This window comes from Cryptotermes secundus, unplaced genomic scaffold, assembly GCF_002891405.2.
Source record: "Cryptotermes secundus unplaced genomic scaffold, Csec_1.0 scaffold612, whole genome shotgun sequence".
Lineage (NCBI taxonomy): Eukaryota > Metazoa > Arthropoda > Insecta > Blattodea > Kalotermitidae > Cryptotermes > Cryptotermes secundus.
The window spans coordinates 1,483,151-1,503,078 of NW_019729902.1; the positions used below are offsets into that span (position 1 = coordinate 1,483,151).

The following is a 19,928-nucleotide window of genomic DNA, read 5'->3' on the forward strand; positions in this document are numbered from 1 at the left end:
GGATTGGATCTTCCCATAAGCCATCATTTTATGCACTCCATACAAAACACCCAACAACTCTGCAGGATTATAGCTACGAGGTGCTGTTGGAAAGTTCCCGGTCTGTTACTGTTCTGCATTGGTGAAAGATGAGAAGCAAGGCCAAGGCCGCATGTCCGCAAGCGTACTGCATCAGTCTGCCATATGACACCACGCTGTGAACAGCCATTGTTTTACATGGGTGCTTTACCAACTTCATGTTTCATTTTGTCTGTGATGGATGGCAAAATCAAGCAATGTGTCTGCATCAAGTTTTGTGTGAAGCTCAGTAAATCAGATACGAAAACCCTTGAAATGCTTCTTGAGGCTTTTGGAGAAGATTCTTTAAGCCAGACAGCAGTTTCTAAACGGCATTCATGTTTCAAGGCCAATCAAGTGTCAGTTGAAGATTACAAACTTTCAGGGCAACCAAGCACCAGCAAAATGACAGAAAATATTGAAAAAATTTGAGAACATCCATGAAGACTTTTGCTAAACAATCCATGAGCTCACAGACACTGCTGGGATCAGTTATGGAGTTTGCCAGATCTTAACAGAAAATTAGAACATGCACCGCACTGCCATGAAGTTTGTTCCGTGACTCTTGACAAATGATCAAAAGCAGCAACACATAAACGTGTCTTCAACCATGAGAGAAGGCCAATGAGGATCCAACTTTTACTTGTATCTGTAGGATCATAAGGGTTGAGGAGAGTTGTATTACAGTTATGATCCAGAAACAAAGCAACTTTTCTCACAGTGGAAGGGCCCACAGTCACCTAGGTCCACAGTTAAACAAAGAGCATGCTCATTGTTTTTTCAACATGAAGGGGATTGTTCACCATGAATTTGTTCCTCCTAACACTATGGTCAACTCTGACTTTTACTGTGAAGTTTTGAGACTCTTGAGAGAAAATGTGAGATGAAAAAGATCGGAACTTTGGCCCAACCACGAGTGGCTCCTTCATTATGACAACGCTCACACCCACAAGTCCTTGAAAACCATAGAGTTTGTGACTAACAACAACATGGTTATCATTTCCCATCCTCCCTACTTGCTGGTCCTAGGCCCCCTGTGATTTCGCTCTGCTTCCCAAATTGAAAATGAAACTGAAGGAATCATGTTTTGAAACAGTGTCCGACATCCAAAGGGAACTGCAAGCAGTACTCAACTGCATTAAGGAATATGACTTCCATAGTACTTTTGAAGCGGGGGAAAAAACGATAGGATCGCTGCATATATTCCCAAGAAGACTACTTGAAGGAGATGGCAGCCAAAATTGAGTAAGTTAACTTACTCAATTTTGGCTGCCAGCATTTCTTTCTTGACCGAGTACAGAATTTATTATTCATGCTAATAAGTTGAACAAACATTAATCCTCAAATAGAACATATGGACTCTGAAACAGGCGTACCCATGAGCTGATCTTGTAGAGTTGAGTCTCCCCCATCACCATCAGTCATTAGTCCAGTGCTGAGATTCTGAAACTTTCGCTGTGCAGTTGCAAGAGCTGCTGCATCAGCCGTGTCTCTATCTTTTAACTCATGGAAGTGCTCCTGCACCTTCTGCAGCTCAGCTTCCTTGACTGACAATGAAGCTTCGTCCTGAAATAAGGTGCATTATTACCAGCGTTGACAACAGCAATTACACATTCGAATACAATTTGTATCAGGACTTTGGGTATGTATCTATACCACGACATGTATGAAACATTCACATCTAAACTGGAATAATTACGCAAACAGACTTTTAAAGAAAATGTTTGCACTACTAACACGGGCACCACCTGGATATTTTCTGTGTGTGTGTGTGTATGTGTCCAGTCATTTCTCTTTTTTTTTTAGGGGGGGGGGCACAAAATTTGCTTACAAACTTACATTTAAGCCATTTAATACATTTTTACTGACTGCTCTAGAGTATTCAGGAAAGAAGAATAATTGAAACACTTCAAATTTGTATTATTAATGTTTTGCACATTTCTTTCTCTTCATTAATTTTGATTTTTTTTTTTTTCAAATAATGTGGGGTGGGGCAGATGCCTAGTTAGCCCCTAAGTAAGAGATTAACCTTTAAGTGACGGCCCTTTAAATTCCGGTAACGGCAGCGGGAAGGATTAGATTTAAATACCCGCAATTTTAAAGTAATAAAAACTGTAATCATTTCCTAAAATTGCTGTGATTTCTACAATTTTTGTGATAAACGTACNTCAGATTGTTTTACCGACAATTCTGAGAGTGGCGTTGAGGAAAGTGATTCAGAAATGGATTTCGAGGAAGACCCATCATCTTGGTCGGCAACCTGGGGACCACCACACCAGCATGGCAAGAGGAGTGTGAATAATTATTCAGGTGGAGCTGTGGGCAAACTGTGGCAAACAGTTATAGCATCTGTCGTCGAACCTGGAAATGGACAAATAAACTATTTTTCCATCTCCTGGATCTGAACAGTTACATCCTGTTGTCACACAGAGAATTTCGTCTCGCTCTTGTGCAGAACATGCTGGAAGGGGTCCACCTCGCCATCAATGGCCCAGGGGTCGAACCCCTGCCATTTTATCGGAGATATCTCGATTATGGGAGGCCAAACCACATCACTGGCCAACTTCCTCTACTTCGCAATTGAGGTGTCATGTGTGTTTTCGCGTGGGAAACGAAGAACCGTCTAGACAAAGTGCGTGAAGTGCGACGTCGGACCCTGGATTTCTGGATGTTTCCAAGATTTCCATACAAAGCCAACTTCCGTTAGACGATGCAGGTGGGAAGAGAGACAACTTATAAAGCTGGTGACCAAAAATCATATAAGTAGAAAAAGAATTTATAACTTAAAATTAGATTTTAAAAAGCCGGCCGCACGCGTGGAATGCGCGACGACATATGGCATCATTCGTCCCCTTGACTTTATTTTCATGACGCCATATGGTGTCGCTCGGCTCTTAAAGGTTAACTAATGCAAATAAAAATTCAGTAACATCCCATTTTGGATGTTATGGAGATACAAAATATTTGTCGGTTGTGAGAAACTGAATGAACTCCTGACGAACCTGGCAGTGATGAAACTATCGTCACCACCACCTGCACATACAATCAAAGAAATTCCATTAACACAAAAATGTGTAAATGTCTGCTTTTCACTGACCTGAAGTTATTGTAAGTTAACAAACTCCATGGAAGGCAGTCCATCTCACAAAGGTGACAGCCAGTCAACCGGTGATGAAATTCCCCGTTTTTTGTGGAGCCCCAAAGTCCACTTCCATGTTCACAAGAGCCCAACACTGATTACTATCCTGAGCAAGATAAAACCAGTCCACTTCCTAATTCCTTATGACCCACTTTAATATTATCCTCCAATCTATGCCTACTTCTCCCAAGTGGTCCTTTCCCAACATCTGGTACATGTCCCACCAATCTCATTCTCCTTGATTTCATCAGCCTTATATCTGGCAAAGAGTACAGATTATGAAGTTCTCCATTATGCAACAATGTCCATCTTCCTGTTACTTTCTGTCTGAGGTCCAAATACTTTCCTCAGCATTTGTTCTCCAGCACCTTTACTTTATGTTCCTTCCTTAGCCTGAGAAACCGAGTTTCACACCCACACGAAACGTCAGGAAAAATTATACTACTTCATTATATTTGAATCTTTAGGTTCTTATTCAGTATGAGCTCTGTTTCAGTGGTGTGTGGTTCAATCTCAACTAGACTTGGAAAAGAAGCATTTTTATTTACCACACGTAAACTCTGCTCCAGTTGTTTCTTCTTCTTCTCCTCAGACACTACACTATCATGGTTTGCCTTATGTGCAGCAACAACTTCAGCTTCTTCCTTTTCCTTTGCCTTTAATTCCATCTCCAGAGCCTGCAATTTACTGCCACCCTCCTGAAAGAGATGCAGGAAAACAAATGAAATAGTTAAATTCATATACTTTGACACTGACAGACCAATTCAATTTCAATCTTTTAATGCTTGACTTATATTCTATATAGCTAAAGTCTGTGGCTGATGACTGTTAGGATCTCAAAGTATGTTGCAAGATTGATATGGCTGTTCCAAAAATATTCACTAAATGGTGTCCGGACGAAAGGTATCAAAATAAAATAACTATATCTCAGAAAGCTTTTATTATGCACATTTATGGGTTACACAACTACAAAGGGAAACTATCAAAGTTTTTTCTAAGTATGTAACTTCCTCACTAATTTCAATGTGGACCCCCTTGGTGGCATGACAAATATCCAGACGATACAGCATGTTTGGTGTTACCATAGCCACAGCATCCCTTATGCAGGCTTTCAGGTGTTGCAGGTCATTGATCTTAACCTGGTAGACAATGTCCTTCACATAACCCGACAAGAAAAAATTCAGTGGGGTTAAATATGATGACCTAGGAGGCCAAGCAATTGATCCACTTCTGCTGATCTATCTCCCAGCCATTACTCTGTCCAAGTGATTCCTAACATGGTGGCAGAAATGTGGCGGCGCATGCGCGTAAGCTGGGCATGGAAAAAAGAACTTACAGGGTTTTCCTTTCCGATGACATAAACCAAATCCCCATGCTGTCTGTGTGTCTGTGTTTCGCCCGCTATCAATTTTTGAATGCTTGAACCAATCTTTATGAAACTTGGTTATGTATATCATGGCACTTGAGCCCATCTCAATATCATACTTCATAATTGCCTCCCATCAGTCTGTGTGTTTATTTTATCCCCTTACTGTTGCTAGGCAATAGCTCAGTAAAAATGTTACCACACCAACGAATACACACAATAATGGAAGAAATGCTGGACACGTTTTCTATGTGGTCCATGTCATATCAAAATGAAGCAGGCAGTTAGTTCTTCCCACAACTTCTTTCATTTATGGTTTGTTTAAGAATGCTGTCATTACCTCAGGTTATATATCATGGAATGACATGATAACTAATCAGAAAGGACTTAGAAGGAAGCAGTCATGGCCTATTATGATTCAAACTGGGCACCATCCAAACACAAGCCAGAAGTGTTACAACCTCTGCCAGCTTGTTAGGCATACAAGATCTGTAGGAATAAAATGTAGTGCACTAGGAAACTGTGCTCTATGGGTTTTACCTGGAATTCCTTATTTGTGAAGCCAGATACATTAAATATTATTTACCATGCTTGGCTGTAAGCTTTCAGCTGTCTGGCAACTTACATCTGAAGTCTTACACATTAATACAACTAAACCATTCCCCAGACTTTACCTGTATGCAGAGAGAGAGAGAGAGAGAGAGTGAGAGTGCGTGCGTGTATACTACAAGTATTAATCTTACCATATTCTTTTTTTCCTTCAGGTCTACTGTTTGCTGGTCCAGATCCTGAATTTCTTTCTCTCCATCCTTTATCTTCTGTTTGATGTCTTGAACATTCCTGTGAACATCTTCAAGCCTTTCTTTAGTCTTTCCTCTAACCTCCTATATGTACAAAAAAATATTCTTTTAGTTTGAAAGCCATGCAGAAGAAACATTGTTACAGCATACTTCACATTACGTTATTGTGAAGCATTGCCAGGCAATGTTAATGCATGCATAGTGATATCATTCAACAGCAGAGAAAAGGTGTTTCCTGTGGTCTGCACCACGCAACAACAGAGAGGCTGTGTTTTCTGTGCAAGGTCATGCCAAGAGGATATAAGAGATTGCCTTCACTTGAGTTCCAAAGTTCCAAGGGAACACCAGTGTGACCAGAAGATGAATTAGAAGACGTTACATGCCGTTACGTACGCTGCAGTACATCAATATTGGGAGTGTGTAATTTAGTGAGACTTTTATAGAAGATCTAAAAGTTTGTGACAATGGTCTATTGCTACAAGTATTATGTTTTTGGACATTATCCATCATCTTGTCTGGAGATAGGAGCTAGCTCTATCTATTGGACCCAACTGAGTAGGTTTCACCTGAGGACAGGAACAGAATCCAGTCTCTGAACATTGTGTTTTTAAAGAGACTTTTATAGTTCCCATGTTATAAATCCATTGCCAGGAAACGGGGACTGAAGACTAGTGGAAACAGACTGAGAAGTTTAGAGTGGAGTGATTGTAAATTGTGTAAATCAGCAACAGTGTAATAATTGTTAGTAGTTACGACCTGTAGGTGGTTATTAAATCTAGTTACCAATCCGAACGCTGTCTTTAGTCACTTATACGCGTGATAATATATTAAAAATGAATGTAATTTTATTAAAGCATGCGCCATAGCTCAAGCAGTTAGTCGCTGGCTTCCCACCGCAGTGGCCCAGGTTCAATCCTGGGCCTAGTAAAGTTGGATTTGTGGTGGACAAAGTAGCGCTGGGGCAGGTTTTCTCAGAGTACTTCGGTTTTCCCTGCCAATCTTCATTCCACTAACTGATCCACAATCACCCTCACCTATCATCTGGGGCTGGTACAGTAGGCCAGAAGTGGCCGCAGCACAAGGGACTTAGTCCCACCACAATAGCAATAAAAAAATTATTAATCTCCCATATCCATGCCAAAATTTTTCAGTTTTAGATACTTCACTATATTGTAGAGGGAGCAAGGGTAGCTCAGTTGGCATAGTGATTCCTGGTATGAACTACTTTTTCTCTACTCCACACCACACAAACCAGCTTTGGGGCCAACTCAGTCTCCTATCAAATGGGTACTAGGGGTTCTTTCCCTGGAGGTAAAGTAGCCAAGGCATGAAGCTGCCTACTCACCTCCCTCTAGTGCCGAGGTCAAGAATGGTGCAGCTATACTTCTACTCCACATACATCTTCATGGCATGGCAGTTAATTAATTAAGCACAGGGACAACTTTACTTTTATTGTATTGTAGATTTCAATAAGCAGAAAGCATATGATACTACACTCAACTCTTGATTATCCGGGATAATGGTGGGGATGGAAATCACGATTAATCGAAAACCCGGTTAAGACAAATTTTATTAAAAGTAGTACTGTAATACTGTACCTTCATAATACTACAGGCCTACCTGTATTTAAATTTATTCAACCTCATTTTTATGTCATCTCATGGCCTATTTAATACTTTTTTACATTACACTGAATTATGAATTAGTTATTTCAATCACAGTGCTCAACAACATCCAACACTTAAAACTTAAAAAATTTAATATTGTCGTTTGCTTTTTCGCGGCATTTTCCTCTTTACGGCTATCCGTACGAAGCCTACGTAATATTAGCTTGTCACTTAATAAACTGTCCTCTTCACTCTCAAGATAGTCTAGTAAGGATTGCAAATGATTAAGAGCAGAACTGTCCACCTCTTCCTCATTCTCACTTTTGTTTTTTCAAATCTCGAACAGTTTGTTCTCCAATACTGTATTGCATTGCTAATTGTTTAACTACACCTCTTTTCCCAACTGATTGATAATTTCAAGTTTCTGTTGAATACTTAACACAACACGCTTCCTTTTACACCCTGATATTTTGCTAACGCACTTAAAGATCGATACAAAGCGACTAACTGGGGCGATGTATCTCTCCTTGAAACTTTCCACAAATCCTTGCATTCTTTCACCCCTACCCTAGAATATTGTGTTAGCTCAACGGGACCAAAGAATGCAGAACTCTGTTCATACTAGTGCGAAAATAGTGTTCCAACTCACCATGTGAAACAAAAGTGAATAAATATTAAACAATATATAAGCCTCAAAAAGGCATCAGTAGCCCCGGTTAAGCCGCAAACCGGTTAATCCGCCCACGGATAATCGAGAGTTGACTGTATCTGAATTTCAACAAGTTTGTAGTGTAACTTACAAAGCACTCATTACAGAGTGTAACAGCATTTGTTACTTCTTTCATCAAGCTGAGTAAACCATAACATTCTCCTTGACACAAAAGAATGTTCCCTGTTTATATCAACATTCATAAGGATAGATGAAGACCGCCTGTGGTCTTGTGATCAGAGTTCCTGGCTACAGATCCAGAGGTCCCTGGGTTCGATTCCAGGCACTACAAGATTTTCTGAGAAGTAATGGGTCTGGAATGGGGTCCACTCAGCCTCATGAGGATAATTAAGGAGCTATTTAAAAAAAAATAGCTGCTCCAGTCTAGAAAACCGAGATTAACGGTCATGAGGATCCATTGTGCTGACCATGCGACACCCACTATCTGCTAAAATTGGCACTAACTTCGCCAAAAAGCGGCGGTCGCTAGGCAGGTATAGTTCGCTTGCAGACGACAGGCCACAGAGTTTGTTTGTTTTATGGATAACTGGAAGAAGCCTTGGTCCCAGACAGATTACAGAGACTGGCTTCACTCACTTCTATGTTATCATCAGTTACAGCTGTTTAGTTTAGTGCAGAGTATGTAGAGCCTTATCAACTATCCCCTTCACAGAATGGTGCTTATGCAAAGGGACAACCTTACATTATACAGGAAGCAGATATGCATTTAATCAAAGCTAACCTGCGCAGAGTAGTACTGCCATGCTATATGAAATCTGGTATGATATTCCAGTTCTCGTTGCACCTTCTGGTATTCTAGGTATCGCGATCGTTCATCATGCATTTTTTGCAGTTTTGGATTAATTTCTTCATTTATAACCTGTAACAAAAGAGATCTTATTCAAGCAGGAGGCGAAATATTACATTCTAAGATCCACAACCTAATTACTTCTGGCCATCTTGTAGTGCACTCAATCTCACATGTCACTTCACTACATGTTTTGGCATCACTGTGCCATCCTCAGGCGTGTTATTTACGTCAAGCTATTGCACTGCTCGCCATTATGTGTCATTTATAAAATTATCTAAAATGCACACTCTTCGCTAACTATAATAAAATTTATATATATTTCAATTTGTTAATATCCATCATCTTACACGTCTTAACTCAAATTTGCATACTGCATCATTCTTCCACTATGGGAATCGTTCTTCTTATATTTTGTGTATACTGTGTCTTGTGATGTGTCCTTTTTTGGCTGCGAGCATTGTACAACGCATTTTAGATAATTTTATAAATGACATATGATGGCGAGCAATGCAATAGCTTGACATAAATAACACACCTGAGGATGGCACAGTGATGCCGAAACATGTAGTGAAGTGACATGTGAGACTGAGTGCACTACAAGACGGCCAATACGTACATATCACGGACAAGAATCAGTGAAACAGGACACTAAAATACAACATTATAATTACTTCTATTTGGCATAAGGAAAAATTGCCTGATCAGTGGAAGGAGTCTATTATTGTACCAGTTCACAAGACGGGTGATAAAACTATCTGTAGTAATTATTGGGGGATATCACTGCTATCAACTTCATATAAAATTTTGTCCAATATTCTTCTTTCAAGGTTAAGTCCATATATAGATGAAATTATTGGGGATCATCAGTGTTGATTTCAACGTAACAGATCAACTAAAGATCAGATCTTTTGCATTCATCAGATACTGGAGAAAAAATGGGAGTACGATGAGACACTACATCAGCTATTCATAGACTTCAAAAAAGCCTATGATTCAGTTAGGAGGGAAGTACTGTACAATATTCTAATAGAGTTTGGGATACCCATGAAACTAGTTAGGTTGATTAAAATGTGTTTAAACAAAACTTACAGTAAAGTCCGTGTAGGTTAACATTTGTCTGATAAATTTCCTATCCAGAATGGTCTAAAACAAGGAGATGCTTTATCGCCACTCCTTTTCAACTTTGCCTTAGAATATGCAATTAGGAAGGGCCAGGGAAACCAGGTGGGACTGAAATTAAACGGGACGCATCAGCTGTTGGTCTACACTGATGATGTGAATCTTATGGGTGATAATGTAGATACCATAAGGAAAAAACACAAACTTTAATGGACGCAAGTAAAGAGGTTGGTCTAGAAGTAAACACAGAGAAAACTAAGTATATGTTGCTGTCTCGTCACCAAAATGCAGGGCAAAATCATGACATAACGATAGGAAACACATGTTTTGAAAATGTGGCACAGTTCAGATATTTGGAAACAACAATAACAGTTCGAAACCTGATTCAGGAGGAAATTAAGAGGCGATTGAACTCGGGTAATGCTTGCTACCATTCAGTCCAGAACCTTTTGTCTTCGCGTCTGTTGTCCAAAAACATAAAAATTAGAATATAAAAAACTATAATTTTGCCTGTGGTTATGTATAGGTGTGAAACTTTGTCTCTGACATTAAGGGAGGAACACAGTTTGAGGGTGTTTGAGAGATGAAGTGACAGGAGGTTGGAGAAAACTGCATAATGAGGAGCTTCATAATTTGTACTCTTCTCCAAGTATAATTAGAATGATCAAGTCAAAGAGGATGAGGTGGGCAGGTCATGTAGCACGAATGGGGGAGATGAGGAATGCGTATAGGATATTGGTGGGAAAGCCAGAAGGAAAGAGACCACAGAGAAGACCAAGGCATAGGTGGGTGGACAATATTAGAATGGATCTTAGAGAGAGAGGATGGGATGGTATGGATTAGATAGATCTGGCACAGGATAGGAACCAGTGGAGGGCTCTTGTGAACACTGTAATGAACCTTCGGGTTCCATAAAATGCTGGGAAATTCTTGAGTAGCTGCAGAATTGGCGGCTCCTCCAGACGGGCTCAGCTCCATGAGTAAGTAAGTAAGCAACAAAAGAGATGGTGGTATGAAACTTGGTCTCTGACATGAAGGGAGGAACATAAACTGAGGGTGTTTGAGATCAGGGTGCCGAGGAGAATATTTGTACCAAAGAGAGATGAAGTGACAAGTGGTTGGAGAAAACTGCATAATGAGGAACTTCATAACTTGTACTCTTCTCCATGTATAATTAGAATGATCGAATCAAGGAGGATGAGGTGGGCAGGGCATGCAGCATGAATTAGGGAGATGAGGAATACATATAGGATATTGGTGGGCAACCCAGATGGAAAGAGAGCACTAGGAAGACCAAGATGTAGGTGGGTCAATATTAAAATGGGTCTTAGAGAGACAGGATGGGATGGGATGAATTGGATTGATTTGGCTGAGGACTAGGACCAATTGAGGTCTCTTGTGAACACGGTAATGAACCTTCAGGTTCCATAAAATGCTGAGAAGCCCTTGAGTAGCTGCATAATTCGCAGCTTCTCAAGGAGGGCTCAGCTCCCTGAGTGAGTGAACAAAATGGCTGAATTAGTTCCAAGTGAACAAACTGAATAATAATATTTCTAATTAAATTAAATTCAGCCTATCCAGTTCAGCATGTCAACAGACACAAGACACATTGGTCATTGAATTTTTGAAGGGCGGAAAAATTCAGGGAACAAGTCCTCCGGGAGGGACTTTAAGCCGTGGGTCCCATGTCGTAGATTTACGGCACGTAAAAGAACCTCATGTCTCTAAGAGACCTCTGAGCTAAATTAGGAAATAAGTTTCCCACCCAAAGTAGTTTCCAATGCCTCTGGTAAAGGGTGGATGTACCAAGGGCCAACCTTGTTGGCTCAACAGGGCTGATAGCACGCACCGTCTACCGGTAGGGTATGGGGACAGTAGAAATTAAAGGAGGACACACAATGGACCAATAACTGGTCTAAGTGCATGGGGAAACCTAACCCCTTCAACAACAACAACAATAGTAATAATAATAATAATAATAATAATAACAATAGATTTTGAAGAACCTGACCATGAGAAATGGATTTTATTTTTCTGTGATTAGTTCCTATAATCACATCTTGAGTTTAAGCCTGTTATTTTGTACCTAACAAAATGCAGTATGCATGTACTCATGGCTTTCCACATTATTTCAGTGGGATAAAGAAAACCTATCCATATTCAACCTGTGTAAATACAATTTTAAACTTAAGACTACTGGGCAGAGATGGTGGCAACAATGATGCAATAACTATCATATCATGCACTGAAATTATAATACTGATAACTGTTATAATAACCATAATAGTCCACACACTTATACAAGTATAAAAAATTTTGAGTTAAGCAATGTAAATATCATGTAAGTCAGAGGATAATTGCATGAAAAGTTTCTGAACAATCAATGTGAGACTCACCAAGTTACCATAAGTACCACATAACTGAATCATGAAATATATAAATGCATCCAATGTAAAGACAACTGTTTTATCAGTAAAGAAGTCTGGGTAATAGCATTTGTACTTTTGGAATCAAGTTCAACATCTGATTTCCCAATTTATTAAAATGTATACTATCCATCATAATATGGTAGATGATATAAATCATACATTAGTTAATAAAATCTGTTTCAGAGACTCGTATTTACAGAGGAACCATATAACCAGATCTTGAGAGGGAACATTTTAGTAAGGGTTCATCATCCTAAAACATGGCTTAGTATGACTTGACTTTGTATCATGGAGCTAACAGATGCAGGAAAACTCTTACTGCAGAAGGTATAAAAGCTAGATAATTTAAAAGAAACAGGTAGAAGAAAAAGAAAGTTCATTGGCTTCATATTTTCTTCTCAAGTGTTACTTATATTACTGTTGATTACTAATTATCAGAGTCTAATAATATCTACCATTTTCTGTACAACATAACAGGAAGAGGTACCGAGTAACATCAATTAAACATAGTAAGTGTTTTCAAATAGCAATACCGCATTTAATTCAATCAATTTTGCATCCTTTTTCTCAATTGTCTTCTGGGCTTGTTGTTTCTTACATTCATACATTCTAGTACCTGCAGCTTCCTCAATCATGGCAAGAATCTGTAAAAACAAAAGTGCTGTTCATTACTCTACATTCTTGTTGAACCATGGAGCATCTAGCATTAAGAATAATAATATATTATGGAACAGAAAACTTTTACACTTGCTCTGACAATGATGATAACAAGGATGATTATTTCTTAGACTGACAATGCCTTGCCTGCTAATCATCAGTTCTCCCCCTTGTCTCATTTTCTCACACAGTGCAGTATGCAACAAACAAATCATGCACAATTATGCTGAAGCTAAAGGAATTTTGGGAATNCTTAGACTGACAATGTCTTGCCTGCTAATCATCAGTTATCCCCCTTGTCTCATTTTCTCACAGTGTGTTATGCAACAAATCATGCACAATTATGCTGAAGCTAAAGGAATTTTGGGAATTATAGTTTACATAAAAGGGATAACTTCTCTGCAGCACATCAAAGAAATAAATTATTTTTACTAGGTCAATACAGCAACAAAGTTATATGCTGGATGACTGAGGGATTATGGTTCAAATCCCAGCAGGAGCAAGAGACTTTTCTATTCCTGACAGCATCCAGGCCAGATTTTGGACTGGAACTCAAAGGTTCATCACCCTCTTCACAAGAGCCCCCCACTGGTTCCTATCCTGAACCAAATAAATCCAGTCCATACCATCCTATACTATTTCTCTATGATCTATCTTAACATCATCTTCCCACCTACATCTAGGCCTTCCTAGTGGTCTCTTTCCTTGCAGCTTAACCACCAAATCCCTGCATGCACTCATGAAGTTACAGCCTTAGTCAAGATACATGGAGAGTTGCTACTATGAATAAGTGCAAGGAAGAATATGAAAATATTCTGTAATTACCTCTGGCGGTTTCATATTGAGCACCTTTGTGATGCGTCCTTGCATTTTAAGGAAATGTGGATTGTTCACATTGAGTTGAACTGAACAGAACAGATCCCTTACTCGATTGGTCTGCACATTTGAACCATTGATAAGATACTTGTTCTTGCCTCCAGTCACAATCTGAAAACAGTACCAAACTTGGATATCTTAACACCCAGTCCTCCTACATTTCGTTTATTTTCACAATTCATAATTTTGTAGCTTTTAATGATACAAAGAAAGCCTATGGTAGTGTAGATGAAAGAACTGTTTAGTCTAATTTGAAGAAATTAAATACAGTACACCCTGAATTACACATGCTAATTAAGAGCAAAGGGAGCATGAAAAAAAAAGATAATTCAAATTTCAGGTATGGTCAAGAGACCATGATTACTGGATACTGAAATTTGAATACAATATTGTAATAATATACAGACTAATAATGTTTGGCTTTAGGAAAGGAATTTCCATTGAAAATGCAGCCTTTAAGTTAACAGACAGTGTGTTGAACTATATTAATCAAAAAATGCATGTTGGTGGAATATTCTGTGACTTAGCAAAGGCTTTTGACTGTGTAAATCATGAAATTTTATTAACTAAATTACATTTTTTTTTTGACATTCAAGGAACAACGTTGGTTCAGATCCTACCTACCTAACAGAGAGAAAACAAAAGATTGAAATAAAATCATCAAATTCAATCCAAAGTACCTACTCAAACTGGGGAATATTAAAACATGGAATTCCAGTGGGGTCAATTTTGGGGCCTTTGCTTTTCATAATTTATATAAACGACCTCCCTCCTACACTAAGGACCTCATCAATACCTATATTATTTGCAGATGACACTAGTGTTATAATTTCTGGTAAAAATTCAGATGATTCTGCACGTTATCAAGCAAGGTTCTTTTGCAAACGAGTAAATGATTTTCTGCAAACAAGCTGTCCCTGAACCTAGAAAAAACAACTGTAATAAAATTTATAACAAAAAACTAACCACAATATCCATTAACATAGGATATAATGATAAATATATAGAAGAGGGAGTAAACACAAAATTCCTTGGCTTGCAAATTGATAATCATTTAAACTGGAAAAACCATATCGATCCGTCGATTCCAAAGTTTAGTAGAGCATGTCATGCAGTTAGATTCATGTTACATATTAGTAACATTGACACTCTCAAATCAACCTATTTTGCTTATTTTCACTCTTTAATGAAGTACGGAATAATTTTCTGGGGTAATTCATCTGACAGTAAAAAGGTATTTACATTGCAAAAGAAAACTGTCAGAATCATGATGGGTGCCAAATTCCGTAATCTATTCAAAAGACTACAGATCTTAACTTTGCCTTGGGAATATATACGAGGGGGAGCCAAAAGAAACCGAACTTATTTTTTTTAACTTATTTATTCAAATTTTAAGCACAAACCTTCAATCCCCTTCAAAGTACTTTCCACTTACACTAATACACTTGTCTAGTCTTTTATTCCATTTTTCAAAACATCGTATAAATTCATCTTTTGAGATGCTTGACAGCGCCTCCGACGTTTTTTCCTTCACCTCAGCAACATCAACAAAACGCTTTCCTGTCTCTTTTCATTTGAGGAAACAAAAAAAAAGTCGGGACTCTTCTTTCAAAGCACAGCATGCTTCCACGCGACCTTGTTTTTGTTCAGCAGTCAGTAGTCGTGGCACGAATTTCGCAGCCACCCTTTTCATTCCCAAATCTGTCAAAATTCGCTGAACTGAGCTCCAAGTCACTCCCAACAGTTCCACAATTTCTTCAATGGTCCAGCGTCGATCTTCCTTGATGATTTCACGAATTTTTTCAACATTTTCATATGTTTGGGCCGTGGAAGGACGACCAGAACGAGATTTGTCATCAACTGACATTTCACCATTTCTGAAACGGGAAAACCACTCAAACACTTGAGTTTTCCCCATAGCATCGTCCTTGTACGCCGCTTTAACATTTCAAGAGTTTCTGTTCCACTTTTCCCGAGCAAAAAGAAGAATTTCACCGCTGCACGCTGTTCACGAAAATCAGACATTGCAAAAACGATGATCACACAAAACAGTTGTCACTATAAACTCTGCTGAAATTAGTCCTTACTTCTGAAGCAACGGCAGTCGGCTTATCGACTCAGGAATGTTAGCTCTATGCGCTCATAGCGGCAAAACGCGGTACTACAAAAGCTCTGCCCACAAAAAAATTAGTTTGGTTTCTTTTGGGTACCCCATCGTACACCCATTGCTTGGCAATGTCTTGGTAAACAAGTTCCCATGAAGACAGACTCTTGGTAAATAGTCTGTTGTTAGGTCACACAACAACAGAGGAAGCAGTGTTTTCCATGTACGTGGTGACATCACAAAAGTGGATAGTGGTCACGCGCTATGTTTTTTCTGTAGATCCAACTGACACACCAATCGGCTGACTGGATAGCGATCACGTGATATGTGTTTACTATAGGTCCATGTCCATTCCTCGGCTATATAAGTAAAGCAGTTATCAGTTATGAATAATGGTGGAAGAAGCACGCAAACAAGCAAGGAGATAATGATAGGAAGTTCGTAGTTGAAGGAGCACTAGAAGTCAGCCTGTGAAGACTTAATGTGTGATTAGACGACTTTATTTATTTGTAATATTTGGATTGTCTAATTCAGTGAGACTGTTATAGTTCCTGTGTTATAAACCCGTGAAGACTAATGCAGACAGACTGAAATATTATTGTGAATTGATTGTACATTGTGTAAATCAGCAATAGTGTAATAATTAATTGTAGTTATGAACTGAAGGTTATTAATAAATTTAATTACCAATCCAAACCCCGTCTTTGGCTACTGTGACAATATGAAAAGGACTATATAGTAATAACCAAACAATTAAAGAAAAATTTAAATTATATCACAGTACGAATGCAAAATGTAAGTTTGGGACGAGATCACATTTGCAAATTTGAGAACAAACATACACACACAAAGAAACAAGCTATACTAGTACAGAAAGTGCAAATTTAAAAATTTGAAATTTAAGGAATAAAAACACAAAATGGAAGAATTTAATACCACTTTCCAGTGACATCCCAGGCCTTCATATTGTTCATCTGTTCCTACAGCATGCTTTCACACTTACTGCATATTTAAAGAGTTACCCATGCATTTTCTTGCAAGCGTAAAATAGAAACAGGAAACGCAATAAAATAAAAAAAGAAGACATCATGCAAGAAAATGACAAAATTTTCCATACAGACACGAAGTCCTGCTTTTCTCTTTTTCATGTTTGTTATTTTAATGGTAGGAAATATCCACTAACTGATGGAAACTGAAACAGTGGAACCTCGCTTAACGAGCAGCTCTCATAACGAGTAATTTGTATAACAAGCAAAACAAATTGTAAAAAAATGACTCGCTTAACGTGCGATGTTTCGCATAACGAGTGACGAGAGGGGAAGTCCCGGATTGTGCGCTTGCTACATCAGTCTCTGTTTAACACTCGTTCCACTAGCATCTTAGTGTCACTTGTGATCACACATTTTTCCAAACTTGTGTTCAGACATATCATTTGTGATTTCTTTTTGTGCAAAGTTTAATAACTCTTGCAAAAATGTCCCCGAAGAAAAAAACCACAAAAAGACAGCCATAAGAGAATAAAAATAACCATAGAAATGAAACGTAAACTCACTGAAAAGCGAGAACGAGGTGTGAACATGGCTGATCTAGCACGCACATACAATCAGTCTACATCAACGATTTGCACTATCCTCAAGAAGGAGGAGGAGGAGGAGATAACGGCAAAGCAACAATCTTCTGGTGCAATAAGAGAAATGCTGAAAGCATGGGAAACTGTTGCATCGTACACTGAGAAGCATCACCCTAATAAGGCAGTGGCTATGCGCACTACAAATTTATTTAATGATAATGTTGTGTCGCATTTTCACCAAATTTTGAAGCGTCGGCAAAAACAAATGTGTCTAGACAGCTTTCTAGTAAAAAAAAGAATTAGATATGTATCATAAATAATAAACTAATTATTTCGATTTTTTTCTTGTTTTCTGCAAATCAGATTCACATTCCAGGTTGGTTCATTCCGCAAAGAAGAAAAGATGAAGATGATTCACGCTCCTTAACAATGTATATATAATTTTCTTCGAATAAACGTTATACATAAAATTTTTCCAGTATTTTTTCAGCATGGAATGCATTATCGTATTTTACATTAATTTATTTGGGGAAAATTGTTTCTCTTAATGAGCGTTTCGCATTACGAGTAAGATTCTGGAACGAATTATGCTTGTTAAGTGAGGTTCCACTGTATTAGATAATCAAAATGTCATGCAATTTTTAACTAAATCAACTTTTAACAACTGGCAAGACAATATATTTTACATGCTTTTCATTATCTCCCCACCTTGCACATATGAACTTATGATTGAAAACTTCTGGACAGCAGGGTGATGGTGACCCACCTCAGAAGTTTAAAATTTAAAAATATTTAAAAATATTTAAAAATACAGTGCAGGGCAACCCTGGAATTGCATGCCCTTCATAAGGGGTTACATGGAAACACAACTGGTTCAAAAGTTATTTGAGGACACACAATGACAAGTTGATTTCACAGGATATGAACATGAGTCTCAGCCATTTACAACAGTGGAAAGACTTACCTAGCCATTCATGTCAACAGCTGGTCATAAAAATACATCTCACCTGTCTGGTAACTGTTATCTCTTCAAACTCTTCATAACCAAGTGGACTCTGTGTCCTGTCATGATTGTCAAACGTCAGGGTCACACTTGCCTTGGTAATGCCAGCCTGACCTCCTTTGTACACCAGCTCTTGTAGGCTTCCAGCACGTACCTTTCGGAATTAAAGCAACAAAGCACATGAAGAATACTGTCTTCTAAGATGTGACGCTGTAGTAGAGTAAATATTTACTGATGTCTTGGAGAAAATGTGTCACCTCATTTTCGGGATATACGAGTAATAGTAAGTCAGGGGTAGAGAAAACACAAACACTATATTCAACTAAATAATAAAATTGACAAACTATCTAGTCAACTACAACTACACGGAAGCACACACTCACCTAATAAGCAAACATTTTATCCACGTTTGCGCAATATGACTAACATTCAACTCTCAGAAAAGGAAGAAAGNCACCTGTCTGGTAACTGTTATCTCTTCAAACTCTTCATAACCAAGTGGACTCTGTGTCCTGTCATGATTGTCAAACGTCAGGGTCACACTTGCCTTGGTAATGCCAGCCTGACCTCCTTTGTACACCAGCTCTTGTAGGCTTCCAGCACGTACCTTTCGGAATTAAAGCAACAAAGCACATGAAGAATACTGTCTTCTAAGATGTGACGCTGTAGTAGAGTAAATATTTACTGATGTCTTGGAGAAAATGTGTCACCTCATTTTCGGGATATACGAGTAATAGTAAGTCAGGGGTAGAGAAAACACAAACACTATATTCAACTAAATAATAAAATTGACAAACTATCTAGTCAACTACAACTACACGGAAGCACACACTCACCTAATAAGCAAACATTTTATCCACGCCTGCGCAATATGACTAACATTCAACTCTCAGAAAAGGAAGAAAGGTTGTTAAACAAAGGAAGCAAATATAATATGGGTATCTCACCTAAATTAGTTATAAAACAATTAGTCTATGAAACAGAAAATGCGATAAGGCAAATAAAAGACTTCAATCAACAAGAAGCTATTAGATACCTAGCGACAAAAAACATACAACAAATAACGTCTAAATAAAACATCATAAATAAGGAATACAAAGAACAAATTTATACGACCAAACAAATGCAACAAAAACTTGCACAACACGAAGCTACTATAGCAGAAGCCGATAAAGGAAAAACACTAGTTATCATTTATAAAGAAGACCTGGACAAAAAAGTGAATTCTTTTAGCGAAAATAATAACATCTCTGAATTAGGAACAGACCCTACACAAAAATTTCAAAGAAAAGTACAAAACACTTTGAAAGAATGTAAAACTATAATAGACCCAACAAAAAGAAAACATGTTCACCAAATGAACGCACAAGCACCTAAACTGAAAGCAAAAATTAAAATTCACAAACAAGGGGCCCCAATTAGACCAGTAATAAATAACACTAATGCACCCACACATAAACTAGCTAAATACATACATCAAAGAATAAACGAACACCTAAAATTAAAATACGAGTACAACATCACTAACACAATACATTTTGCAGAAAACATAAGAAACTTAAAACTAAACGCAAATCATAAACTACTAACATTGGATATTAAAGACCTATACTGGCAGTGTAGAAGTACCGGCCCCCCAAGGAAGAATGAAAGTGATCTTAAGGATAGTCACATGGACATC

The 19,928-nt window shown here is 38.3% G+C and overlaps 1 protein-coding gene across 1 annotated transcript in view; it reads right to left on the reverse strand.

Annotated features, from left to right (window-relative positions):
• LOC111865767 (structural maintenance of chromosomes protein 2) overlaps positions 1-19,928 on the reverse strand; it is a 65,025-nt gene that overhangs the window by 40,301 nt on the left and 4,796 nt on the right. Inside the window, exons 2-8 of the mRNA XM_023854032.2 lie at positions 18,705-18,854; positions 13,520-13,681; positions 12,571-12,681; positions 8,421-8,558; positions 5,306-5,446; positions 3,745-3,894; positions 1,434-1,623 (exon numbers count right to left, since the gene is read on the reverse strand). Of these exons, the coding sequence (XP_023709800.1) occupies positions 1,434-1,623; positions 3,745-3,894; positions 5,306-5,446; positions 8,421-8,558; positions 12,571-12,681; positions 13,520-13,681; positions 18,705-18,854 (1,042 nt within the window). The remainder of the gene's footprint in view (positions 1-1,433; positions 1,624-3,744; positions 3,895-5,305; positions 5,447-8,420; positions 8,559-12,570; positions 12,682-13,519; positions 13,682-18,704; positions 18,855-19,928) is intronic.